Genomic DNA, 26,881 nt, shown 5'->3' with positions numbered 1-26,881 from the left:
CTAAAACATAACTATATGTATCACAATGTTGTAATACCTACAAGATTCAAAAACATGCTTGCATGCAAACCTTTTATGGAATCTGAAGTGGCACGTGCGCGCCTGCGCCATATCACACATGGACCTTTCCCCCCGGACAAACGTTTTTTCTGGAGTGGGAAATCCAACACTTTGTTTTGACAGGGACTGCTTCCGAAAAACTCACACGACAATCCAGTTCCAACTCGTTTTGTGCAAGCTCCGTTCCGTACGCGACGGGTTGATTGGGGTGGCGTTCGATTGATTGATTGCTTGGGAGTGTAAAATCGATTCAAATCATTACGGGTTTTAATGTTGCTTGGAGTGCTGCTCGGAAAGTAACATCTGCCTGGCTGTGTGATTTCGGGGAGCATAGTGTAGATTGGAGTAGGTTTTGTTTGCTTCTACGACTCACCTTTCGTGTCGTGGAAAAAGATGGCCTCCGCGGGGAAAATTCTGTGAAAAGTGGCTGATTTCGGTGGAAGAAAAGTCGTGCGAAAGAAGATTGAAGAATGGCTAATAAACCGCCGCAGGATACCTCCGGGCTGGGTTACTCGTATGTGACCCCCGGGGGGATGTTCCTGAGACTGAGGAACTCCCTGTCACAGTTTAGTGATTTGTTCAGCGAGTTTAACAAGTACATCGCCCCTGCCTATCATCACGATCGCTGTGAACGATCCGTCCATATGCGACTGTATTCCATGAATAAGCGAGAGTTTGTGGTGGTGTTTCTGGCATTCTTCGCCTGTTTTGGGCTGGGAATCTTCATTGGGCTGGCTGGGCCGCCAATAACCGTAACTACGATGGTCACCGGAAGTTCGCTCATGCCAAATACGACCAGCCCCAATCCGGACTACCTGGCGACGGGGCCATTCGTGATGCGAACTCCACTGATGACCACGTACTCGCAGCAGCTGTGGTTGATAGCGAACATCGAGACGGACAACACCGACGACGAAATATTCGACAAAAGCTTCCACGTCAGTGTCGGAATCGACGGGCTCACGGTGGAACATAAACCGATGACGGTGCTGAGAGAAGACCACAGTAAAAATCGAACGCGCCATTTGACCTGCACACGTGACGCCTGCGATGAGTTCATCGTGCTTCATCTGGGCTTCTTGGAATACGCCCACTACATCCTCACCGTACGGTTCTTCGGGTTGGAAGGCTTCCACCATCGGTACAACATCAACAGCGTGCAGTTCTACTTCAAAACGTACAATCCGGCATTTACCCAGATCGAGATATGGTTTCGATTCATCTTCCTGCTGTTCACCTTCATCGTCACGTGCTGGTTCGCGCACACCCTTCGGAAGTATCCCGTCTACGATTGGTCGATAGAGCAGAAATGGATGTCGGTCCTGTTGCCACTCTTGGTGCTGTATAACAGTAGTGTCTCGAACATCTACGATTTGAAATACAAATCAAAATAAATCCAACGCTTCCCCCACAGATCCCCTCTTCCCGCTGATATTCCTGATGAGCAGTTGGCTACCGGGGATGTTGGACGCCATCCTGCAAGCTACCTTTCTGTGTGCCCTGTTGCTGTTCTGGCTCTGCATCTACCATGGGCTGCGGCAAAACGAGCGGAAGCTGCTCACATTCTACGTGCCGAAGCTGATAGTAATCATGCCCATCTGGTTGTGTGCAGTGGTGTTGGCCACCTGGGAAAAGTGCAACGAAATGAAGGATCCGACATACAGTCATTTTGTGGATACCGGGAACTATAATGTGAGTATACACCATTGCCAGGGATATGAGGCGACTCGACTGTGCATCGCATACGCTGTTGTGAGACAGTTCAACCAATTTGAAAAAGGCGAGTACTGCCGTGTACTGGACGTCTTCTGTATTGTTTCTCTTTTCTGCGAATCATCTGAACTCTCGTATGCACTCTATCTGTGCTACGGAAGATTGCTTCAGGAGCATTCCAGTTGAGTTTCAGGGTGTTTCTGGGAGTTTTATTTGTATTTATATTTGAACTATAGGCTGCAAGCCCGTTACCCTACTTGGAGACTAGATAAAACATTCTTCTTTATATTGTACATTGATTTCTTAAAAAAAAAACAATCTATCTTAATCTTGCTGTCGGCAAGAATTGTCAAAATTGAATCACCCCTCATCATAGCGTAAAAAGCTGGATAGTCATAATAAGAGAAATTACATCTTGTAGCCCGTTAAGATCATTCATGAATCTTACAGTAGGCTCATGCTGCGTATAATTTCTCGACCGCAATGGAGGATCAAATACCCTCCTCCGGCGAAGTGACACTGGACTGTTGTTGAAGCTGAGTCGGTCGTACGTACAGGAAAGGACTCTTTGGTCGTCCGCTTAGGATATTATAGAAGAACACAATATCGGTGATCTTATGTCTGCTACTGATGGTATTCTGGTCAACGAGCCAGCAAAGATCTTCGTATCGAGGAAGTTCTGCCGAGGTCCATCTGAGGTTTCTAAGTACATATTTTAAAAACTTTCTCTGCACTCCTTCTAGCCTTTGGACGTGTATGTCATATTGTGGTCGCCACACCACGCTCGCGAAATCGAGTTTTGTCCATGGGGCTTTTATCAGAATAAGTTGTTTCAGGTGCTTTCACTGTGTGTCCCCAGGATTGTGGGAGCGTTTCAGGAGGTATGACAGAGATTGTAGGGCATTTAAAACACTATTCTGTGGCGTAAGGGGGTAAGGCAGGTATGGAAAAATTTCCCGGAAATTTCTTATTGCTTTGGCCAAATTTATTGATTTTTATTTGTGAGATGGGTTTAGTGGTTTTGTGGCTACCGCTTCTGATTAGTATGCAAAATTTCCTGGATTCAATCTCTGCTCCGTCTCTTTCCTCCTTGTTTGTATCTTTCCATGTATTTTCTCCCTCCTTTCTACATATACAGCTCATGGACATTCATATGCTCGTTCATAACCATCGCTAGAACCAGAAATGAGTTAAAAAAGCCGTTTTCCGTTTTTCCAACTTTCACAGCACAGTGCATATATGCGGAGCGGATCTGGTGTGACGGTTAAATCACGTGACTATCACGCCGAGGACCTGGAAAAGAATCCCAATCCCGACAAACTCACAAAATGTGAGTTCTTCCTTCGGAAGGAAAGTAAAGCGTGGGTCCCGAGATGAACTAGCCTAGGGCTTTAGCCTCGTTAATACATAAAAAAACAGTGCCTATCAGATAACGTCTACGAGTTATGCAATCAAGCGAACTATGCCGCATCATCTTCAGAATAATAAAACACACAATTATATCTTCTTACATCTGGTATCGACGCATCACGCATCAATGTGTGAGCCCTCTCCCCGCGCGGGGGCCGCGATGTTACCAAAAAAAATTGTTTTATTCTATTTTGTGCAAATTATACCAATTTTTAATTTTGTATACCGCCACCCCCAAAAGCCACAATTTGAGGAACAAATTTTCAGTATAAAATGCCTTCAGAAGAAAAAATTTTCGGCTGCGCCGCTATTTTTCAGCTACGACTCAAATTGAATGTTCATGCCATAATTTTTACGAAATTTGAGTGTCGAATAAAAAAAAATATCATTGATCGTCGAAAATCCCTCCCACAGTAAATTTCTGGCTACGTCACTGTACCCAAAAACTCTGTTTCGTTCATTTAATTCATATTTTTTTCTAAAAATTTTCATTGGGCCGCAGATGTTTTGACAATTCTTAAAGGGGGTCGCCACCTCAAAAAGGTTGGGAACCCCTGGTATATTCGGTCTGCTGTGGATACAAACGATTGCAATCATCACTTCCTTTCCCTTTTCCACATTGACCTGAGAGTGACAGGCGCCATTGTCGCCTAAAATGTAAGATCAACACCCACACACTGAACATATGTACCTGCTAGTTCCCACAGATATCTCATTGGTTCCTTATGTCAGTATCGCTGGTGTGGCGATATTGAAGTAGCATCTACAGGCGGTCAAACAAGCTCAAGCTCAAATTGATTGATCTTTATTTGATTTCTCTTGGAGATCCTTCAGTGTTTTTCAGGGATTTTTTTTGTAAGAAATCCTTCTGAGATTTCTCATGGATGCACCGGTTTTCCTCATGTTTCCCAATTTTTAAACCAATGTTTTTTTCCTTGACTTAAAAAAATAATTATATTAATACAATTACATATCCCTTTCGTGACGAACCAGCACAATTGTGCTTTTGATTTTTTTTCTCATCTCTTTTGTCTTTGTTCTATTAATGTAAATTATTTTAGTAATTGAACTCTTACTTATACTTGTATGTTTCCGAAAAAAAATGTTTACGTTGCATGTGGAATTTACCACAACAAGTTTTCGATTTACTTAAATAGTCAAAGCTAGAAATCGAAAGATAAAGAGTAGTTCTTCCAAATGAGGGACAACAACTGTTGTTTCGTTGGAAAATTTAAGTGTTCTGGAGAGCTAAAGTTGAGACATTTGTATGGAAATTGCACATTTTTGCGCTCCGTCCCGAAAGGGATATAAAAAATCTACTAATTTCTTTTGCTATTCCCACTAGAGTTCCCTCTGATACTTTTCGAGAAATTATTCAAACATTTCATCTGAATCTTCGCCTGGAGTTCCTTCTGGAATCTTGGAAGAAACCTAACAGAGGAATCACAGACAAACAGACGTAACACTTCGAACATTTTTCGATTCAAATCATAGTCACGAAAACATATTCGCCCAATGCTAAAAGGCCTATGTTTGGCCGACCACCAACTAGGTGGCGGTAGTGAGCAAACGTCAAACTCGAACAAAAACGATGCGAGCGCCACGGTTGGGCAGTTGGCCAACTATCAAATTTTGAAAAAGACCGTTAAATCGGTGTACGATGTGAATTATCAGAGTGTTACGTCTGTTTGTCTGTGGAGGAATCCTGAAGAGTTTTCTATTGAAAATCCATAAAGAATTTCTAAAAAAGGAGGAACTCCATGAGAATTATCAGAAGCAAGTTCAAGAAACTATCCAAAATCCTTGAGAAATTGCAGAGGAGTCTTCAATGCGGCAATAGCAGAAGAAACTATTGGAGGGATGAATTTCAGAGAAAATCTGAAAATAGATAGACCTTCAGAGTCACAGAACAAATTTATGGAGGGATTTCAGAAGAAACTCCCAAGAAAACCATAGAAGGATCTTCCAGATTTGTAATGGGGATCCTTCTGGAATTTCTTCTATGGTTTTGTTTTAGTTTGAATTTTTCCAGGAATTGCTTCTGGTAGGTATTTCTCCAGATATGTATTGTAGAATGCTTCGAGAATGTCCTCAGAGACTCCTCGAATATCCTACTGCGATTTTTCAACGACTTCCTTGTGTTATTTCTCCTATAGTTCATTCTAACATACTTTCAGGAATTCCCTCTTCGACTCTTTAAGAAATTCTTTCTAGGATTTTTCCTAAAAAGTTGTTCCTGAAACTTATTCTGGAACTCATTCAGTAGTGCTTTCTGGTATTTTTCAGTAAGTTCCTTTAAGAATCTCAGTAGGAAGAACACACGAAGATCAGCTGAAGATATCTCAGAAAAAAAAACTCTGAAATATTCCCAATAGGAGCTCCACGAGATAAAAAAAAGCTCAGGAGAAAGAATCCTGAAAGAAATATGGGGCTGTTCATAAACCACGTAGACCAAATATGTATTGCCCATCTCAGACCACCCCCATTAGAACTTTTCATAAAAAACGAAAATTCTGGAAATCAGCCAGCCACCCATCTTAACTCTGATGCTAAAACAAACTTCTGGTCAAATTTTCAGCTAAATTGGTGAAGATTTCGAGGTGCCTCAAGTCAAAAATGTGTTTTTCGATCATTTTTGAACTTCCCAAATTCCCATCAAGGCTAGGAGCAATATAAAATATCACGTCAACCAACAAGTGAAATATACTGCCGTGAATCGCATATCAGTCCCATCTTTGCTGGATTTCCTATGCAAATGGGACAGATATGCGTTTCACGGCAGTATATTTCTATTCTCTACAACTTCTACAAACATCATGTACTGATCGGAGCATGCTTTCATCACGTTTATATGATTTTTAATAATACAAGTACCCAAAATGGTACATTTCAAACAGTTTTTGTTCAACGAACTTCAAACCCTCAATTTAAACCAAGAGTACCGAACCATTTTATAATTCCTCACACTGTTCTCAACAATATTGTCATACATTTTCTTATCCGATCTACGCAAAATTAAAAAAAAAATCGGAAAATAGGAGCTACTCTGAGTTTTTCAATATCTGGGGTTGACGCAACTGTTGGGCAAGCTGAAAAACATAGTAGTTTTGCTTTTTCTTGATGTTTGCGATGATTGATCATTGATTCAAGTGACAGGTAGAGGCACAAGCATATATTGCCTAAATGAAAGTGACATGTAATGCACACAATAGAATGCGGGAAATGGTTCAGATGATAAGGGTTTGGACTGGTAAGCCAAAGGTTTGGGGTTTGAATTTGGGACACCACAGGGTGTCTACTACCTGAAAAAAATCTGGACAACCGGGAATCCTCAGGAAATTTTATTTAACAGGAAAAAACCTAGGAAATTTTTCTTCGATAAAAAAATAAAATAATAAAACTCCGCTATTACCATTTTTCCAGACATTCCGTCAATGTTTCTGCTGTAGAAATACCTCTTGGAGCCCCTCCAAGATTTCTCAAACGATTCCTTCCATATTTCTTCAGGTCTTTTTCTTCGTATTCCTCCGGGAGATTCTTTCGAATTCCTACCAGCATTTTTCCAAGATTCGAACAATTCTTTCCAGGATTTCTGAATTCCGACAGCTTCCTTATGGAGTTTCTTGGAGTTCCTCCTGCGTTTTACCTCAATCTCCACAAGAGTTTCTTAAAGGATATATCGCAAATGTTTTTGCGGAGTTTCTGCCGGAGTTTTTCTCGGGATTCCTCTTGAAGATTTTCCGCAATTCCTTCTGGTGTTATTGCGACTTTCCCAGCTATTGCTAATATTTCTCATAAGGTTCTTCTTTGATTTCTTTCAGAGCTTTTCCCATGGTTTTCCTCATAGTTGCTTATCGTATTACTAGCAGAGAGCCACCTAAAGTTTGTTTTACAGGTTTTTTTTTTTCGGGATTACTTCCAGAGCTCTTCCCGGAACCCCTACCGGAAATTGTCCCAAGATTCTGGATGCTTCTTTTGGGATTTCTTCAATAGTTGCTACTGGAGTTCTTGCGGGAATTTTTCTTGGGAATGTGTCGTAGGATAGCTAAAGGAGTTCAGGTAAAATTTAGCGAAAAACTTCCCCAATACTTATTGGAAAAATCTCGAGAGGAACTTCGGAAGAAACCCTGAGAAAAACTGGGATATCTCGATAAAAAGCCCTAGGTGTAATCCCGGCAGGAAATATCAAGGAAACTACAGTAGAAACTCTGAAAATCTCTAATAGAAATTCGTGAAATCCCGTGAAGAAATCCAAGAGAAATGGCGTTGGAAAACTTTGGAAGAAATACCAGATAGGGTATTGGTTCCCTTATTAAGCATGTGGCTCCCATTTTCATCCCACAAAAAACAAACGATTGAAGCGCTGTTTGTTTTGTTTCTTATTTTTGTATTTTTTGTTAGAAGTGAGCACCCATGAAAACAAAAAGAACGGAGTCAATCGGTGCCGTAATCGCTTGTTTTCGAATAGGATGAAAATGGGAGCATGAGATTACTGATGGCACACATACCCTATAGCTTCTATAAAAATGTCGCAAAAATCACGAGAAAAACTGTTGCAAAGCTATTCCACTAGAAGAAACTCCTGAGGACACTTTGAATACCTTTTGGAATGATCTTTGGGAGGAATCCAACGAGAAACTCTGGAAGCATATCGGAGAAACTAATGGAGAAAATTCCAGAAGGTACTCCAACAGAGACCCCTGCTGAAATCCCGAGAGGAACTCTGATCCTCTGATCTGAAATCCCAGGAAATACTGTCGAAATTCCGAAAGAACGCCGTAAAAACACTGCATGAAAACTTGGGAGAAATGGAAAGGTAGAAAAAAAAAACAACTCGGCCAAACTCTAGAAAAAAAAACCCTTTGATAAATTCAAGGAAGAACACGCGGGAAGACTTCTGTGATCAGCTGCGAAATTACAATATAAATATAAGGAACAATCTCAGAAGGAATTCAAGGAAGAATCATGGATAAGGTTTCGAAATCTCAACGTTACTACACCCTGCAGCACAAATATCATACATCCAAGTCCAGTTTCAAAACTGTGTAAGACCTTTAACGGTCTAAGCAATTACTTATTGGACTCATGACTGTTTTTGTCCTGAAAATTATTTATAGTGTTTCTATTTATTGCGCAATTAGTTCACCACTGGACGGCGCACTCAATCTTCATAAGTGCGAAAACGTAAATAACAGTGCGCAATTTAGTTCAAGGAACAAATGAATAAAAAAAAAATAAATAATAAAGAATCGCAAAGCATTTAAGGGACGTTTCAAGGGTGTTTCAATGGAGTTTCAGGATGTTGAGGAGTTATTTCGAAAGTTTCATGGGTTTCCATGAAGTTTTAGCAGGGTTGTTTCATGACGTTTCAGGTAGATTCATGGAAATTCAGGGAATTCCATGGGTGTTTTTTTCGAATTCTAAAACACTAGCCCGAACGACACTAGGCTTAATACACTGTTGGTCAAAATGTCACTAGTCGGAATGTGTCCTCTATGCATGAATATGACAAGCTCATTCTTCACTATTACAATACAAAACGACATAACACGCAGTTTCTCCACAAACAGCCTCCAGGATTCGTCCAGGAGTTTCTTTTGAAATTGTTAATTTGGTTCCAACTGGGATTTCTCCAGAGAATTCTTCCGGGTTCCTTTAAGGATTCCTCCAGCCCAAATAATATATTTTAGTCAAATAGACTAGAAAAGGTTTTTAGGACCATCATAAAACCAAAATAAAATTTCTTAGTTGTTATGATGTTTCTCAAAACCTCTATAAGACTGATTGACCATCAAAATGTTACTTGGGAGGTGCTCTTTTACGGGTTTCTTCCATAGTTCCTTTTGGGATTCCTCTAGGATTTTCTTCTGAGATTACACCTGTGGAGTTCCTTCTGGAATCCTTCCAGCAATTTCACCCGGGCATCCTCGAGAAGTTCTTTCCGGGAATTGCTTCAGGAATTCTTGAAGGAACACCCTCTGAAATTCCTTCAGGGATTCCTCCAGGAGCTCCTACTGGTAATGCTTCAGGATTTCTTTCTGAGATTCATCAAGGAAATCCTTCCGGGTATTGCCCGAGCACTTCTTCAGGAATTCTGGAGAGGAGAGCAGGGCAGGAGTTATTGCCTTGTGCATTCAAAACGCAAGTATCAAATGCGGTCACCCAAGTAACGCGATGTCAACGAGAGCTTTTTCATCCTGGGTTGGCGGTGATACTAACAATGGTTTCTTAGTGGCTTTTGGTTACACTATCTTACTGCGTTTGAAGCGCATTTGAGCAAGGTTTACATCCTGAACGCACACGGCAATATTCACGGGATTGCTTTAAGTGCTCCTTGCTTGATTCTTGCGGCAATTCTTCCGGGAACTCCTTCAAGGATATCTCCGGGGACTTCTACCGGGATTCTTACACGAAGTTGTTTCCGAGATTGCTTCAGGGGTCCTTTCGGGATTCTTACGGGAGCTCCTTCCGAGATTCTTTTAGTATTTACTTTGGGGATTCCTTCGAGAATTCCTTCCAGGATTCATGTTGAAGCTCTTTTTTGAATGCCTTGTGTTACTACTGGAATTCCTGCAGATACTACGAAAGTTCGTTTTGACGTTCTCCTAGACGTTCTTAATAGAAATCCTCCAGGAGTTTATTATGGAGTTTCTGCAGGATAATTTCATTTATAAGACTTTTGTTGGAATTCCTTATGGATTTACACTTGAAGTTCCGTATGAAGTTCCTTGTGGAATTATTTCAACTTGTTGGGGAACTCTTGCAGCAGCTTTGCAAGGAACTCCCCCCGGAGTTACTTCTAGTTTTCCTCGTATAGTTCCATCCAGGGTCCCATTTTTTCAGGAATTTCTTCTGGAAACCCAGGAAAACTGCTGGACACAACTGTTTGGAGACCCTGACGGAATTCCTGGAAGAATCCCGGAAGGAATCTCAGAAGCAATCCCGGAAGGAGTTCCTGGAGGAATCCCAGAGAGAACCTTTTAAGGAATCTCTGAAACACCTGTAAGAATCCCAAAGGGAACTTCTGAAGGAATTCCAATAAAAATCTCACATGCAGCCTCTTGACGAATCACAAAAAGAAATCCTAAAAGAATCCTGAAGTAAATTCCTGAAGTAAAAATCCTGCTGGGGAAATCCCAGAAGTCATTTCTGGAGGAATCACGGAATTACTTCCTAGAGAAATTTCGAAATGTCAGAAGCTTCTTTCGGAATCCCAAAAACATTCCTTAAGAAATTCGGAAAGAATCTCTGGAGGAATGCCGGGAGTGCTTCCTGGAGAAATTCCGGCAAGAACTCCTGAGAAATCCCAGATGGAACCTCTTTAGGAATCTCAGAAGAAACTCTTGGGAGAATCAGATGCAACTTCCGACGGAATCCTAAATAAACTCTCGAAAGAATCTCACGAAGAACTCCATCGGAATTCCAGAAAAAAAAACTGAAAAAATGTGGATAAAAGTTCCTGGATTCCAACTGCGCCACGAAATCATTTCATTAGAATAAATTTGTGGCCTTGTTTTCGTTACTAATCTACATTCTTTTCACTTTCAGGGCTTCAAAATGTTCTTCTACATCTCGGGTGCAATGTATTTGCTGTATTTGGTCCTGTTAATACTACGAGCCTACAGTGAGCTTCGGTCAATGCCATTTTTCGGTAAGCGGTTTGTATTCATCTAACAATATATCAAAGTCCATAAATGTATCAATCCTTTCAGACATGCGGCTCAAATTTCTCACTCTTCTGATGCTATTTGTGCTGGCCATCTCCCTGACGGTTACCATGTGCCGCTTCGGTTTCGGGATCCTGGAGGACAACTTCGTCGCTAAGCTGAACATCACGTACAAAAGTTCCGCGCAGTTCATGTGTTTCTACGGGTTGCTGAATTTCTACCTGTATACGATGGCTTACGTGTATTCACCAAACGGACGTCCTCTCCATGGTAAGTTTTTAAACATAAAAGGGTCTATTAGGGTAGACTGCTAATATGCTCCATGTTCCTCTTTCAGAAGCCACCATCACCAAAGACAACCCGGCCTTTTCGATGATCAACGACTCGGACGAGGAGGTCGTCTACGGTTCGGACGAGGAAAGTCGCCGCCCCCTGAATGCAGCGCACGGCAAAGGAAACGACTACGATAGTGACTAAAAGTGACTTCCAAAATCTTCCGGATCTGAGCCGACGTTGATTCTAACAACGGTAAGATTAATCTCAGAAAACCGCGGTAAAAACTGTTTCCGTACAAAACAAGTAAAGAAAAGTGTGCTATGACTGACCAGAAAATATTTAATCCGATGGACTTGTGCGAGTGAGGTACACCCAGTAGAAATGACCGGAAAGCGGTAGGAATGTTTTCGTTCACCACACACGTTGGAGATGGAATTACATATAGGCATATCTTTTTCACTTCTCAATTCGACTCGACGTCGTCACGGCGACGAAGAAATATTTATGGGATAGTAGTACAGAAAATACATGTTTAGATGGTATTCGTTCTGTTTCAGATTTTTGTTGTGAGTTCAGATATGAAAAGACCTTTCGCGCCATTCCAAGTAGAACTACTAGACTATAAGTTAGAGACAGTCGTGTTATATTAGATCAATTACGAACTCAGCCCAAAATAGACATATTTTATTCTTCGGCGTTTCGTTCATCTTGCAGATTCTAAACAAGTAGCAGAACGCGTGACTAAATAAAGCCATTCTCAACCTTGTTAGTTGTATTCGAGTACCAGGGCAGCCGGGAAATAAAATAGTTAGAGGTTTACAATCTTAGTAGATATCATCCTAAGCTTTGGACTATCCAACGGCTAAACAAATAAAAATAAACAGTTGTGTGTGACCATATTGAAACAATGAATGGAATAACTGCAGAATTTAAATCAATAAGGAAAAACATCCAAAGAAAAAAAATAATAAGCTAAGATAACCGATGTGACAAACCACTGGGAAAGACAAATAAAATATTTATACTTGATCAATGTGTTTGTTCTATTTTATTTGTTCATGTAGGGTAACATACGACAAAATGTCTACAAGAGCGAAATGCATTTGTACTGTTTTATACCGTAGGCATATGACATCTTGGATGTCAATGTAAACAACAAAATTCGATAATTTACAACAATTGAAGCCTAAAATTTCTAATTGGAGAAATATCATATGGCATTTAACTTTCGTCGGAAATAATGCAAGGAATACCTGCAGAATTGCTGGATAACGTTCGAGCGACATTCTTCCAGGAATTTCGTGTGTAAGCAAATTCTTAGGGTGAAAATGTCCTTCGTTGGAAAACTGGAAAACAATACTGCTGACAATACGAAAAAGCTGTAGCATAGAAGATCAAGAGCGTCTTCATCGCAACTAACAAGAATAATCTTGATGAGCTATGCACCCAGTGAGAATAGTGCATTACAAATGACATCCGTTGTAAGATAGAGGAGCGAAGGAACGTCGAAAATCACGAATAAGCGAGCGAAAATACGAGGAGCCAAAAGCTCGCCAAAGCTAGCCGTCGAAGATACAAAAAATAACGCAAACACTGGCGATATTCGTTTCGTCTATCTACGACCTCTCACATTCGACAAGGTATCAATGACTTTCCATAGCTTTGTGCAGTCTATACTGTCAGAATCTGCCTTGACATCAATGAACGAATGATGCGGTGGGACCTGGTATTCGTGGCCTTTTGGACGATTTGCCATACGGTGAAGATCTGGTCCGTTGTCGAGCGGCCGTCGCCGAAGCCGGTTTGATAGCTTCTCATAAACTCATTCACGTTAGGTAGAAGACGACGGAAGATGATATGGGATAGCACTTTGTAGGCGGCATTCAGAATGATCCCAAGGCGAATTTCTGGCTACGCCACTGCACCATTATTATTATTTGAAAATTTGTACATCAAAATAGCAGTCTATGTAGTATGACGCATGTCTACTCTAACGCATCATACTGACATCATGCACCATGCACTGACATCATCAGTGTTATCTAGAGATCATGTAGAGTAGACGTCCGATAACTGCAACATGTTTACGTTTTCACATGGCAAACAAAATTCGATACTGGAACATCAATCAGGCGTCAGTTGACGTTAAACGAACAAAAAGTTCATTGGTCTGTTGATTTGGGCTAGCATGGCGAACCCTTTTTACGCCACAGTTAAATTGTATGCACCTAATTTTAATTCGTGCATCAAAATAGCATTCCGTGAAATTATGGAAGGGATACAACAAGGAATCCGTGAATATATTCGAGGATAAATCCCTGGAGTCATTTCAGGAAGAATCCCAGGAGATATCCCCGGAGGTATTTCTAAAGGAACCCTTGAAAAAAATCCTGGAGGAATCCGTAGAAGAACTCCGGGAGCAATTTCTGGAGAAATTCCTGGAGGAGCTGGAGGATTATTAGTAGGAATTCCTGGAGGAGTCAATTGACGAATCCCTGGAGGAATTCTTGGAGAAAACACTGTAGGAATCCCTGGAGGGAACTCTGAATGAATTTCTGGAAGAATCCTTGGAGGCATTTTCCAAGGAATGCTTGTAAAAAAGTCTTTAAGTTTCTGTGAAGAAATTTCTGGAGGGACATTTGAAAGAATTTCTGGTAGAATTACTGGAGGAACTCATTGACGAATCCCTTGAGAAATTCCTGGAGAAATCTCTGGAGGAAACCCGAGAGAAATTCTTGAATAAATTCCTGGAGGAATTCCTGGCGGAATCCCAGGAAAATTTCTGGAGGAATCCCTCGAGGCATTCCTGAAGGAATCCTTGGAAGTATGCCTAGAGGTCTTCGTTGAGGAATTCCTGGATGAATTCGAGAAGGCATTCCAGGAGCAATTCCAGAAGGAATTACTGGAGGAATCCCTTGAGGATTCCCAGGAGGCATACCTTAAGGAATCCTTGGAAGAACTGCTGGAGAAGGTTCGGAAAATTCCTGGAGAAATCTCTGGTAGAATCTCTGGAAGAATTCCTAAAGGAATCCGTGAAGGAATTCCAGAATGCATCCCTGGAGGGATTACAGGAGGATTCCCTGGATGGATCCGTGAAATAATACCTGTAAGAATCCGTGCTGGAGGAATTCATGAAGTAATTGCTGGAAGATTCCTGGGGAAATTACTCGAGGAATTCATCGACGAATCTCTAGAAGAATTCCTGGAGAAATATCTAAAGAAATCCGTGGAAGCATTCCAGGAGGATCTCCTGGAAGATTTTTAGGAGGAATCCCTGGAGGATTTTTTTGAAGAATCCTTTTGAGGAATCCCTGCAAGAATTACAGGAGGAAATCCTGAAGGAATTTCTTGAGGGATCCCTGGAGGCATTCTTGGAAGAATTTCTGAAGGAATTCATGGGAGAATTTCTTGAGAAATTCCTGAAGAAATTCTCGGAAGAACTTCTGGAGCAATCCGTGGAGGCATTCTAGGAGGAATTCCAAGAGGATTTTCAGGAGGAATCCCTGGAGGCATTTCTAAAAGAATCATTGGAACAAATCCTGAAGGAAGCTGTTGAGAATTCCTGGACAAATCCCTGGTGTTATCCTTGGAGGAATTTCTGAGGGAATCCGAGCAGGAATTCCAGGATGAATCTCTGAAAGAATTTCAGGAGGAATTTGTAAAACACTTTCTAGAGAAATTTCTGGAAGAATCCCCGGAGGAATCTCTGAATGAATTCCGAGAGAAAAGCCTGGAGGAACTCGTTTCGAACACCTTGGAAGAATTTCTGGATGAATCTCTGGAGGCATTCCTGGAGGAATCCCTAGAAGCACTCTTAAAGTAATCCTTGGATGTATTGCTAGAGGAAGCTCTGGAAAATTCCTGCAGAAATCCTCGGAGGAATTCTACAAGGAATCCGTAAAGCATTTCCATTCCTGAAGAAATTCCTGGAGAAATTATTGGGGAATCCCTGTTGGATTTCCTGGAGGTATGTCCCCAACAGACAATTATTGTGAATGTAAACGTCAACAAAGCGTCCTCCATACCATAGATTTAACTAATACGGCTTGATGCTGAGTTACTGTGTTGTACATATGGACGGAAGCTTCTATGCAAGCCCTATACCAATGAATCTGGCGAACTTAATCCACATGCAGCTTCTATGCCACCGAGTCATAGCTTTTTTCTCGGCTCCTATGTAACCACTAACTGAATAACATCTTGAGAAGGCGCTTTTTCAGCCTTTTCGCAGTTGTTAAATAATAGTTATACGGCATCCCCAAATTAAACGATTTAATATAATTAGGTTATGGATACTGTGACGCAATACATGTGGAACTGGAATTATCACTTTTAAAATTGAATAACTAAAGACTAAAGTACTTGCCACTACTTGGAATCGAACTCCCGATCTCCGTATCCACTGGTCCCGATGATGTCCTCGCTGCCACACTGCTATATATAAATAACATAGAAAATAGCCCGTTTTGTTTTACTCCAGACAAGGCTTCATAATTGTGCCACAAGAAACCTTACCCAACTTCATCTTGCTGTAAAAGCTTGTGAAACGTCAAACGCAATAATGTTTACATTGAACAAGCTGTGTGGTTGCGCCAACAGATTCTTCTTCACAGCTTCTAGCTGAAAGAGTGTTCTTTAAACGGCTACGAAGCACTGCTGTTTTGTGTTTTGGCAACATTACAAAACGTACTGTATAAAAGCAGCTGTTGTAGTGGCTGGGACTCTTACTCGATTTGCACATCTTCCGGCAAATCTTCCGGCATTGAATTAAAGTGCAATAAAAGCAACCCAAATAATTTCACAGCACATACATGGATAGCTGTAAAGAACTTGTGTTCAAGTTTTCACATCTTCCGGGAAATCTCCCGGAGTTGGAATACGGTGGAGTAAAGGCAGCCCCAAGTGGCAAGCAATGAATTTCTAAAAACCGAGTTTGGTAGCTGTATGATGCTTGTTTTGCAGTCGTGTATTAGCTTATGATTTATATTTGACTAGCTTTCCTTTTATTCAGCGTTGACTGCTTTTACTCGATGGTTACACAACAGAAAGCAAATGACTGAAGCTTCTAGCGCTGAAAATGTTAGTTGGGTGATCAGCGGGGTGAAATTGATCATAAGCGGACCAAATTGTAATTTATTTTATTTATTTATTTAACTATAACAACACAGATAATCACCTAATGATTTTCAAAGCACGTGTTACTATTAAATACTAACGCCAAAGAATATTTAATGAATTAAAGAAACTATAAACACTATTCCTAAATGAACTATATGTCCGTTCATTCCTGCAAGATCTAGGTAAATCATTCCAAATTTTAATCGCACGATGGCGGGAAGATTCTTTTAAGTTATTTGAGACACATCTATTTAGGAACAACAAGTAAGTATGCACGAGTAGACCGAGCGTAATTAAAAAAGTTCAGAAGATATGGTGGAGGGTTATTTAATATTTTATAGGTTTGAATACTCAATCGCAGTTTCAGATTATTCGTTAGATTACGCCCCAGCAAAGCACTTCTGTAATTTGATATGTGATCATATTTCTTAAGGTTGTATGTATATCTAGTGACAGCATTGAAAACAAGGTTAAGTTTCTTCAAGTTCTTTTTGGAGACTAGGCCAAATATCGCCGTAATCAAACAGTGATCTTGCTAATTGAACCCGAATATGCTGAGGGGTACAATGTCTCAGTATAACAAGAGAATGTAGGGCACCGTTAACTTTAGTGCAAACTGCGTTGACTTGAGCAGACCAATTTAAATGTGAGTCCATTAGTAGACCCAGGTTTTTGACATCGGACCAAGTAAAACGTGATCTGGCGACCATTGGGCGTGATGGAGGGCGGCAGCCAAAAACCGAGTATTGTGGCCTTCAACTAGTGTTGATGTGTAAGTGTTCTCCTCTAATCATGATATAGTGCAAATAAATGGATGTACACCCGAGCAAAGTCCAACAACAAAATTACAGCAAATCGAAAACATAATTTGTATTCAGCAACAAATTGATATCACATTCTGATATTTTTTATCTTTATTTAATTTGATTCAAATTTTGCTTTCGGTTTGCTGTCATTTTGAATTAATGTAAATATTTAGTGTTATAATAGTTTTTAAATCTTTTAGTAAACTATGTGAACTAATTCTATGGATATATCATTAGTGCAATTGTATTATTGCATTTTGGATTTGATATCAACCGAAAAACTCTACATTTAACGATTTTTCATTTTTCTTGCGCTGATAACAAAAACAGTTATCAATTTGCTATCATCGATAGCAGGAATGGTTTTCAATTTGCTGTCACAGAAACATTTTTCTGCTCTCATTTTTGATGTTTTAACCGTTAAAACGACCAAAACGACAACAACCTGTGTTATCAAAATTTGCAATATCACAACATCAAAATTAGTTTTCAATTTGCTATCAGACTTTGCTCGGGCAGGGGATGGCCAAAATGTTTGGGATAGGCAACTTTTTTTTCTCTCACAAAAAAGTTCAACATGCTATAACTTTTCATAGAGTTCATCAAAATATCTCAAATTTTGCCTGTTTGCCAACCTATTATATGTGCATCTTTGGTACAAATTTGGACTCGATTGATTAATCTTTCGCAAAGTTAGAACCATTCGGGTAAAACACTATTTTTTAAACAACTCACTTTTGAGCTATCATAACTCGGAAACCAGTGAACCGAATTGAATGAAATTTTAAACGTACACTAACAATATATAAATACTTCACAAACTATTAAAACATAGACTCTTTTTGAACGTTGAAAAAAGTTATCATAGATTGACACTTTTTGGATTTTTCTCGAAAAAATGTATTTTTTTACGTTTTACGTTTTTGTGTTGATGTCCAAAGATTTCCACTTCTGTTCTCAAGTTATCTTTAATCAGATATATTAGAGCCTGTTTAGATTAAAAGAACACATTTAGTAATTTTTGAGTGGTATTGTAAATTTGACTTATTTTCCTCTATATGGGTAAAAATTTCAACCCGGTATAACTTAATTCACCGTGAGAAAATATTACGTTTTAAAACGTTGTATTAAATATCAATATATTGTGTTGATAAGCGTTAAAAAATTCATTCAATTCGGTTTACTGATTTCCGAGATATGACAGCTCAAAAATGAGTTGTCTAAAAAATAGTGTTTTATCCGAACGGTTCTTACTTCGTGAAAAACTATTCAATCGAGCCCAAATTTGTACGAATGATGCACATATAACAGGTTGATAAACAGTCAAAATTTGAGATTTTTTGATGCACTCTATGAAAAGTTACAGCATGTTGATTTTTTTTTGTGGGATAAAAAAAGTTGCCTATCCCAAACATTTTGGCCACCCCCTGTATTTTGTTCCAATTCACCAAAAGTGGAAACAACGAAGTGTGTGTTGATGTGCGGTTCACAGGAAGGAGTTTCCTCTAGTAGACCAAGAGCCCGTAGACGGTAAGTGCAAGAAAGTGCTTCTTGTTGGAGATGAATGTGTAGTGGAGCAACGTCAAAGAGAACTTCGAGCGCTGCCGTGGGAGTTGAAGAGAACGCTCCAGACATCACCATTAAGCACATCCTTTGGAGATGGCCTAACTTTGATTGGATTGTTCTCATTTCGCCCTTTTGCTACCACACAAGACATACATAGGCCAATGTTGGACGAACAACACTTGACTATCACGCCGAGGACCTGGGATCGAATCCCACTCCCGACAAACTCACTAAGCGTGAGTTCTTCCTTCGGAAGGGAAGTAAAGCGTGGGTTCCGAGATGAACTAGCCCCGGGTTAAAAATCTCGTTAATAAAGATAAAAAAAACACACACAAGACATTCATAGGCCAATATTGGCCGAACAACAGTTGTGTAGATCCATTTGAAATACTTGAGTTTTAGACCCCAAGTTATACTAAAGGTTCGCCGGCATTGCTCGAAGGCCATACAAGCTTTCTTGATTCTGAACTCAATGTGAGGTGTCCAGAAAAGCTTGGAATCAAGAACAACTACAACGTACTTTACCTGTTCAGTCACATCGATTTCAAAATCATAGTTTCGCCATACCGTGAAAAGAACAATAGATGTTTTACTCGGATTTACCGAAAGGCCATTGCTGATATTGGCGACATCCTCAAGTACCCGAAGAGCGTTTTGCATCAAATCGAAAAGGGTGCTTATGCACATACCGACTAACAATGTAGGTACCTAGTCGTCGGCAAAATCATAAGTAGGAAAACCGCTATTATTGAGTTGCCTCAATAGCGTATCTGCTACGAGATTCCACAAAAGCGGTGACAAGACTCCCCCTTGGGGGCATCCACAAACACTCGAGAAGAGATATCGGTTTTTGGGTATTCGATGAATCCAATTGGAAATCATTGGAGATGTACCATGACTCCGTGCAGCTTCCAATATGGCATCGAAAGGCACTTTGTCAAAGGCACCCTCGATATCTAAGAAAACACCCAAACAAGATTGCTTTTTAGCTAATGCTTTCTCGATATCGTAAACAACCTTGTGTAAAAGAATCACAGTGGACTTACCAGATTGGTAGGCATGTTGGTTCACATGAAGAGTCACGTTGGACAGATGAAGATCACGGGTGTTATGATCCACGATACGTTCTAAGCATTTCAGAAGAAAATAGGTCAAACTGATAGGTCTGAAACTCTTTGCTTCTTCATACGACTCACGATCCAGTTTCGGAATGAACTTCAAAGTAATATCCCGTCAAGATTTGGGAACATACCCTGTAGCAAAACTGCAAACAAGTATTTTTTTTTTCAAAACATGTTTGAAATAATCAAATCCCTTCTCAAGCAAAATAGGATAAATCCCATCTGTCCCAGGAGATTTCAAAGGAGGAAAGCTATTAAGTGCCTACTCAATTGATTCTATAGTTGCAATACTCCGAGACGAGGCCAGGGAATCATAACAACAAGAAAAGACATCAGGTTTATCCGAAGATGTATTATTATAATATCCACACATCCAGGGAAGTGTGTGCTGAATAATCATTCCAGAACTTCTTCATCAGAGGAAGTCAGATCGCCTTTTGGCAAAAGAAGTTCGTTCACTCGGAAATCTTTAGATTTAACAAGGTTTTTGTTTAACCGACTGACTGCACTTAAACTGGAAACATTTGTACAAAGGTTTTCCTGCCGGATCGTTCACAGCAGACCGGAGAGCTTTCCTGTAGGACTTGTTGCGAGTCGACCTCAAAGCCTCCGAACCAGCCGAACGTCGTCTGTTCCAACTGTTTCTCTAAACAAGTGTCAAAGTGGAGGCCATATGCGTATATGCTTCCATTAAACGGCGTTCAAAATGTACGCATATCGCCTCCACTGCAGCATCTTATTCTACATCATATGCGATTATGTGTTGGCTGGGACCTCTCATATTCGACAAGGTATCAATGACTTTTCATAGCTTTGTGTAGTCTATACTGTCAGAAGCTGCCTTGACATCAATGAACGGATGATGCTGTGGGACCTGAAATTCGTGGCTTTTTGGACGATTTGCCACACGGTGAAGATCTGGTCCGTTGTCGAGCGGCCGTCGATGAAGCCGGCTTGATAACTTCTCATAAACTCATTCACGTTAGGTCGAAGACGACGGAAGATGATATGGGATAGCACTTTGTAGACGGCATTCAGAATGATCCCAAGGCGAATTTCTGGCTACGCCACTGCACCATTATTATTATTTGAAAATTTGTACATCAAAATAGCATTCTATGTAGTATGACGCATGTCTACTCCAACGTATCATACTGACATCATGTGCTAATTCTACACTCAATTCGTGCATCAAAATAGCATTCCGTGAAATTATGGAAGGGATTCAACGAGGAATCCGTGAATATATTCGAGGATAAATCCCTGGAGTCATTTCAGGAAGAATCCCTGGAGATATCCCCGGAGGTATTTCCAAAGGAACCCTTGAAAAAAATCCTGGAGGAATCCGTAGAAGAACTCCGGGAGCAATTTCTGGAGAAATTCCTGGAGGAGCTGGAGGATTATTAGGAGGAATTCCTGGAGGAGTCAATTGACGAATCCCTGGAGGAATTCCTGGAGAAAACACTGTAGGAATCCCTGGAGGGAACTCTGAATGAATTTCTGGAAGAATCCTTGGAGGCATTTTCCAAGGAATGCTTGTAAAAAAGTCTTGAAGTTTCCGTGAAGAAATTTCTGGAGGGACATTTGAAAGAATTTCTGGTAGAATTACTGGAGGAACTCATTGACGAATCCCTTGAGAAATTCCTGGAGAAATCTCTGGAGGAAACCCGAGAGAAATTCTTGAATAAATTCCTGGAGGAATTCCTGGCGGAATCCCAGGAAAATTTCTGGAGGAATCCCTGGAGGCATTCCTGAAGGAATCCTTGGAAGTATGCCTAGAGGTCTTCGTTGAGGAATTCCTGGATGAATTCGAGAAGGCATTCCAGGAGCAATTCCAGAAGGAATTACTGGAGGAATCCCTTGAGGATTCCCAGGAGGCATACCTTAAGGAATCCTTGGAAGAACTGCTGGAGAAGGTTCGGAAAATTCCTGGAGAAATCTCTGGTAGAATCTCTGGAAGAATTCCTAAAGGAATCCGTGAAGGAATTCCAGAATGCATCCCTGGAGGGATTACAGGAGGATTCCCTGGATGGATCCGTGAAATAATACCTGTAAGAATCCGTGCTGGAGGAATTCATGAAGTAATTGCTGGAAGATTCCTAGGGAAATTACTCGAGGAATTCATCGACGAATCTCTAGAAGAATTCCTGGAGAAATCGCTGGAGAAATCTCTGGAATAATCCCAGGAAGAAGTCCTGGAGAAATTTCGAGAGAAATCCGTGGAAGCATTCCAGGAGGAATCCCTGGATGATTTTTTGGAGGAATCCCTAGAAGAATCCTTTTGAGGAATCCCTGGAAGAATTACAGGAGGAAAACCTGAAGGAATTTCTGGAGGAATCCCTGGAGACACTCTTGAAAGATTGCTTGGAAGAATTTCTGGAAGAATTCATGGTAGAATTTCTTGGAGGGATTTCTGGAGGAACTTCTGGAGCAATCCGTGGAGGCATTCTAGGAGGAATTCCAAGAGGATTTTAAGAAGGAATTCCTAGAGGCATCCCTAAAGAAATCATTGTAAAAAATCTTGAAAGAAGCTCTTGAGAATTCCTGGAGAAATCCCTGTAGTTATCTATCAAATATGGTTTGGCTTGCAATCTCTCAAATCAAAAGGAAACAGGTTATCTATTTTCCGACGTTTCGGCGCAATGTATTTTGCCTTCTTCTTGGGATCACTAAAATGGTTTATACAATAAAATAAGTTTAATTTTACATTTCTATTTGTGTGTCATTTACTTACTAGAGTTCTGTTTTTTTGTCATTGTGTATTTAATTTCTACATAAAATTGTCCTATTTTTGTTCGTCGCATCACTATTGTTTGAATTTAATTATGTTGAGTAATATAGTCAAAAATATACTAATCAAAAACGAGAAAATTACCGTTGAAGTTCAAGTTCACTAACTGCTTCGGTAGACTGTTTGGTAACTGATCTGTGTTATGGTTTAGGTGGGGTCGGATGGGTGGTTGGTGTTTCTGTTATTTTGTCCATTAGTGTTTTTGTCATGACTGTGTTAATTCTGTGTATTAGTCCAGAGAGCGTACTGCTAAGTAGTTATCCTTGGAGGAATTTCTGATGGAATCCGTGCAGGAATTCCAAGATAAATCTCTGAAAGAATTTCAGGAGGAGTTCCTAAAATTATTTCTAGAGAAATTTCTGGAAGAATCCCTGAAGGAATCTCTGAAGGAATTCCGAGAGAAAATCCTGGAGGAATTCCTTTCGAAAACCTTGGAAGAATTTCTAGATGAATCTCTGGAGGCATTCCTGGAGGAATCTGTGGAAGAATTTCTGGAGCAATCTATGGAGAAATCCGTAGAGGCTCTCCAAAAGTAAAGGATTTCCAGGATGAATCACTGGAGGGATTATAGGAGAAATCCCTGGAGTCATTCCTGAAGAAATTCATGGAGAAATTCTTGGGGGAATCCCTGTTGGATTTCCCGGAGGTATTACTGGAAGAATTTTTGAAGGAATTCATCAAGAAATTCCTGGAAGAGTTCCGGGAGAAATTCCCCTAGGAATCGTGGACAAATTGTGACACAAATTCCTAGAGGATTTTCTAAAGTAATCCCTGGAAGAATTCCTGTAGTAAGCCCTGGAGGAATTCCTTGAGGTATTTCTGGAGGAATTCCTGTAAGATTTTTTAACGGAATTTTTGGAGGAATTCTAGGAGGAATTCTTTGAGGAATTTACGATTTTCTGGAGGAATTCCTGAAGGTATTTGTGGAGGAATTCCGGAAGGAATTTTTGAAGGAATTTATGGAGGAATTTCTGGAGGAACTGTTCGAGGAATTTCAGAAGGAATTCCTGGAGGATTTTTTTAGGAATTGCCAAAGAAATTCATGGATGAATCCCTGGAGCAATTCTTGAAGGATGAAGAAGGAAATTCCTGGAAGAGTTCCGGGAGAAATTCCTTTAAAATTTTCAGGAGGCATCCATGTAGGAATTCTTGGAGAAATTCCTAGAGGAAATCTTGAAGGAATTCTGACAGAAATTCCTAGAGGTTTTTTTGGTGGAATATCTGGAAGAATTCCTGAAGAAAACCCTGGAGAAATTTCTGGAGGAATCCCTGTAGGAATTCCTGTAGGTATTACTGGAGGAATTCCTGAAAGATTTATTACAGAAATTTTTGAAGGAACTCCTGGATGCATCAATGAAGGAATTCTTAGAGGAATCCCTGGAGGAGTCTCAGGAGGAATTATTTGAGGAATTTCTGGAGAAATATTTGAGGCTTCCTGGAGGAACGTCTGGTAGAACTCCTCGGGGAATTTCTGAAGAAATTCATGGATGAATCGCTGGAAGAATTTCTGTAGCAATCCATGGGAGAATACCTGAAGGTATTTCTGGAGGAATTCCTGGAGAATAGTACAGGATAGGGTACGTGTAGTTAGTGTAAGTTATGCTCAATTTAAATTCTTCGGAGTACCTTAATTCTGGAACAATTTTTATGTGAAATCGTCTTGTAAGTTTTTGGCGCAGTTATCATAGGAATTCCCAAAAGTAGAATAACAGTGGAGAATAGTAAGCAGGCAGGAAGTCATCAAACATGACCAACCAACAATAAACACATTGTATCACATTAAACGATCATCTCATATGTTTTCCAATCAATAAAACCCTCCCATACTCACGCACATGTAGGTACTCACGTTGTACAGCCAAGCCATCTAGTCCCAATACTTGATGACTCCATCCCAGCCGGCCGTCACGAGCTTGCTGGCTTCGTGCGGATGCCAGAGCGCCGCAATGCAAACGTTATCGTGGGCTTGCCACTTTTTGTACAGCTTGGTCGTCTTCCAGTCCCAAATGTAGCACTTTCCATCGCCGTCTCCGGACACCAGGTAGCTGAAATTAGGAACGATAACAGTAGGTAAGTAAACGATCAAGTATTCTATCCAAAGTCAAATACATACCTCATATCCGGCGAAAAGTCCAAATTGCACGCATAACCGGAAACCATGTGACCGGTAAAGGTCTTCTTGCGATTCATCTTGAACCGATTGATTGCCGAAAAGATGACAATCTTGTTGTCCAAACTCTGACACGCCAGCCACTTTCCGTTGGGCGAAAGTGTGACCGCCGGCATCGAGTGCATCGTGGGATCGGCAATGTATTTCATATCGACCGGAATGTCCCACTCCCAAACGCGCAAACTCTTGTCGTCCGAGGTGGTCACGAAGCGACGGTTCTCATCGACGAAGGTGATGGTGTTCACGGCACCCAGATGCCGGTCGTACTCCTGGACGATTTCGCCGCTGCGGGTGTCCCACTGGAAAGAGGAAAGAGTGATTATTTCTATTGAACCTTTGTTCGTAGAATTGATCTGAGTTGTATCATATTTCCAAAATGTAATTCCTTAAAGGAAAGGCTAAATCTTGGAGCAAGCTTGAGGTCGGAATCAATCGAACCAATACTTACGCAAATGATCTTCTTATCCGACGTCCCGGCCACGAACAAATGCTGCTTGTTGAAATCCGGATGGAACTTGACGCAGAAGGGGATCTTCCGCGAGCTAAACCGCGATATCACATCCCCAGTCTCCGTATCCCACAGCTTCAGGTAGCGATCGTACCCGGCCGACACAAACCGATCGCCCCGATTGTTAAAACTGACATCCCGCACGGCTTGCCTGTGGCCGGAGTAGGTCCGAACACACCGCCGCTCGTTGTAAACTTCCCATATTTTGATCCGAGCATCCATACTGCAGGACAGCAGCAGATGAGCCGAAACGGGGAACCACCGGACCGCGGAGATGCCCTTGGTGTGTCCGGTCCACGTGTGGATGTGAGCCTTCGGCAAAAAGCACCGATCCGGAGCGCTGCTCTTGCGCAGGTTGACCCCGGAATCGTGAGGAGGATGCAGGAAGGATCTGCCTTGGTAATCGACCGAGTCCTTGATGTGAAGAACCGATTTCTCCTCGATGGGCTTATCTTCGGTGACCCGATTCCGGCGCTGCTTCTTGGCCATCATCTCCTCGATCTCGGCCCGTTCCGTCTCGCTAGGCCGGGAAACCGTTTCCTCGTCCTCGAACTTTCCCCAAGGACCTAGGAAACCTTCCACGTCTTCCGGATTGGCATTCTTGACTCGCTTCCGTTTGTCCCCCGACCGGTTCGGCTTGCTCGACTCGAACACCGTCTTCCCGTCCGTATCGTAAGCGGCCTGCAAGTGTCCTACGTAGCTTGGCCCCGCCTCCGACCCAGCAGCCGTATCGACCGACGGATCCAAAGCATATCCAAAACTGTGGAAGGTTTTCCGCTGGTTATCGAACTGAAAGTCACTGATGTGCGCCTTCTCCACAAATCCAGTTAACGTATTTTTCGGGGCTTTCATCTGTTCCGTAAGAAACGGATTAGCTGGTCCGGCAACAGGAGCAAACAACTCTTCGAATCGAGGATTGTAGTGCAGTTCGCTGACACTAGGCGCAAGCTTCCGAGAAACGTCGGATTGTTCCTGCGGGAATTACAAACATGATTAGAGTTATTCAAAATCAGTAAAACTTATGAAACATACCGTCGGTACCACCACCGGTGCGGCACAGATTTGCAGCGATTTCGCCACCGACATCGATTGATCCTTGATGGGTTTCAGGTGGGCCAGTTCCTCTTCTTAGGTGGGCCAGTTCCTCTTCTTTGGGTGCTCTTGGAGCCGCTGGTGTTTGCTGTTGTTGTTCGGATTCTGAATCGTCATCGCTGCTGCTGCCGCTGCTGCTACTGCTACCACTTCCACTAGCGTACGCTTGAAGGCCCAACATGTTCAGCCAGTTGGGACGCACTGTATTTTATACTATTTTACAGGTTTTAATACTTTTATCCGGGAAATTGAGTGGAAAAACACGAAAAACGAGTAGAATCACGCGAATCAGATGCGGAAATCGTTTGTTTACGTTTGGATTGAGTTTGCGGTGGCAACGAAACGTCAAAAGGAAGCTTTCATGACTACACTGAAAAAAAAAATTTTTTTAGACCAACATTTGGAAATGGCACACCAATCAAAACCTATCAAAACTAAATCCAATCCAAATCCAATCCAAATCCAATCCAAATCCAATCCAAATCCAATCCAAATCCAATCCAAATCCAATCCAAATCCAATCCAAATCCAATCCAAATCTAATCCAAATCCAATCCAAATCCAATCCAAATCCAATCCAAAT

At 41.2% G+C, this 26,881-nt stretch overlaps 2 protein-coding genes across 2 annotated transcripts; one reads left to right on the top strand and one right to left on the bottom strand.

Moving 5' to 3' along the window:
- The first annotated feature begins 151 nt into the window (after positions 1–151).
- LOC109402249 (transmembrane protein 181) lies at positions 152–12,155 on the top strand. Its single transcript, XM_019674893.3, has 5 exons — positions 152–1,410; positions 1,475–1,752; positions 10,732–10,834; positions 10,896–11,120; positions 11,188–12,155. Exons 1-5 carry the CDS (start codon positions 531–533, stop codon positions 11,325–11,327), a joined length of 1,626 nt encoding a protein of 541 aa, XP_019530438.3. The 5' UTR covers positions 152–530; the 3' UTR covers positions 11,328–12,155.
- Positions 12,156–24,297: 12,142 nt separating this feature from the next.
- LOC109412998 (pre-mRNA-processing factor 17) lies at positions 24,298–26,628 on the bottom strand. The gene is made up of 4 exons (XM_019686671.3): positions 26,239–26,628; positions 25,147–26,178; positions 24,642–24,997; positions 24,298–24,573 (listed from the first exon to the last, which is right to left on the bottom strand). Exons 1-4 carry the CDS (start codon positions 26,290–26,292, stop codon positions 24,396–24,398), a joined length of 1,620 nt encoding a protein of 539 aa, XP_019542216.3. The 5' UTR covers positions 26,293–26,628; the 3' UTR covers positions 24,298–24,395.
- Positions 26,629–26,881: the final 253 nt, after the last annotated feature.

The sequence above is a fragment of the Aedes albopictus genome, chromosome 1 (genome assembly GCF_035046485.1).
Source record: "Aedes albopictus strain Foshan chromosome 1, AalbF5, whole genome shotgun sequence".
Lineage (NCBI taxonomy): Eukaryota > Metazoa > Arthropoda > Insecta > Diptera > Culicidae > Aedes > Aedes albopictus.
Note: the sequence above shows the minus strand (reverse complement) of the source record. Positions and strands in the feature narration are given on the sequence as shown.

Excerpts from the sequence above, each read along its gene's own strand:
- LOC109412998 (XM_019686671.3), bottom strand. The coding sequence starts at position 26,292 with ATGTCGGTGGCGAAATCGCTGCAAATCTGTGCCGCACCGGTGGTGGTA. Across the intron at positions 24,998-25,146 it reads CGGATAAGAAGATCATTTGC|TGGGACACCCGCAGCGGCGA; the intron begins GTAAGTATTGGT and ends TCCTCTTTCCAG. Across the intron at positions 24,574-24,641 it reads GACTTTTCGCCGGATATGAG|CTACCTGGTGTCCGGAGACG; the intron begins GTATGTATTTGA and ends TCCTAATTTCAG.
- LOC109402249 (XM_019674893.3), top strand. The coding sequence starts at position 531 with ATGGCTAATAAACCGCCGCAGGATACCTCCGGGCTGGGTTACTCGTAT. Across the intron at positions 10,835-10,895 it reads TCGGTCAATGCCATTTTTCG|ACATGCGGCTCAAATTTCTC; the intron begins GTAAGCGGTTTG and ends CAATCCTTTCAG. Across the intron at positions 11,121-11,187 it reads AAACGGACGTCCTCTCCATG|AAGCCACCATCACCAAAGAC; the intron begins GTAAGTTTTTAA and ends TTCCTCTTTCAG.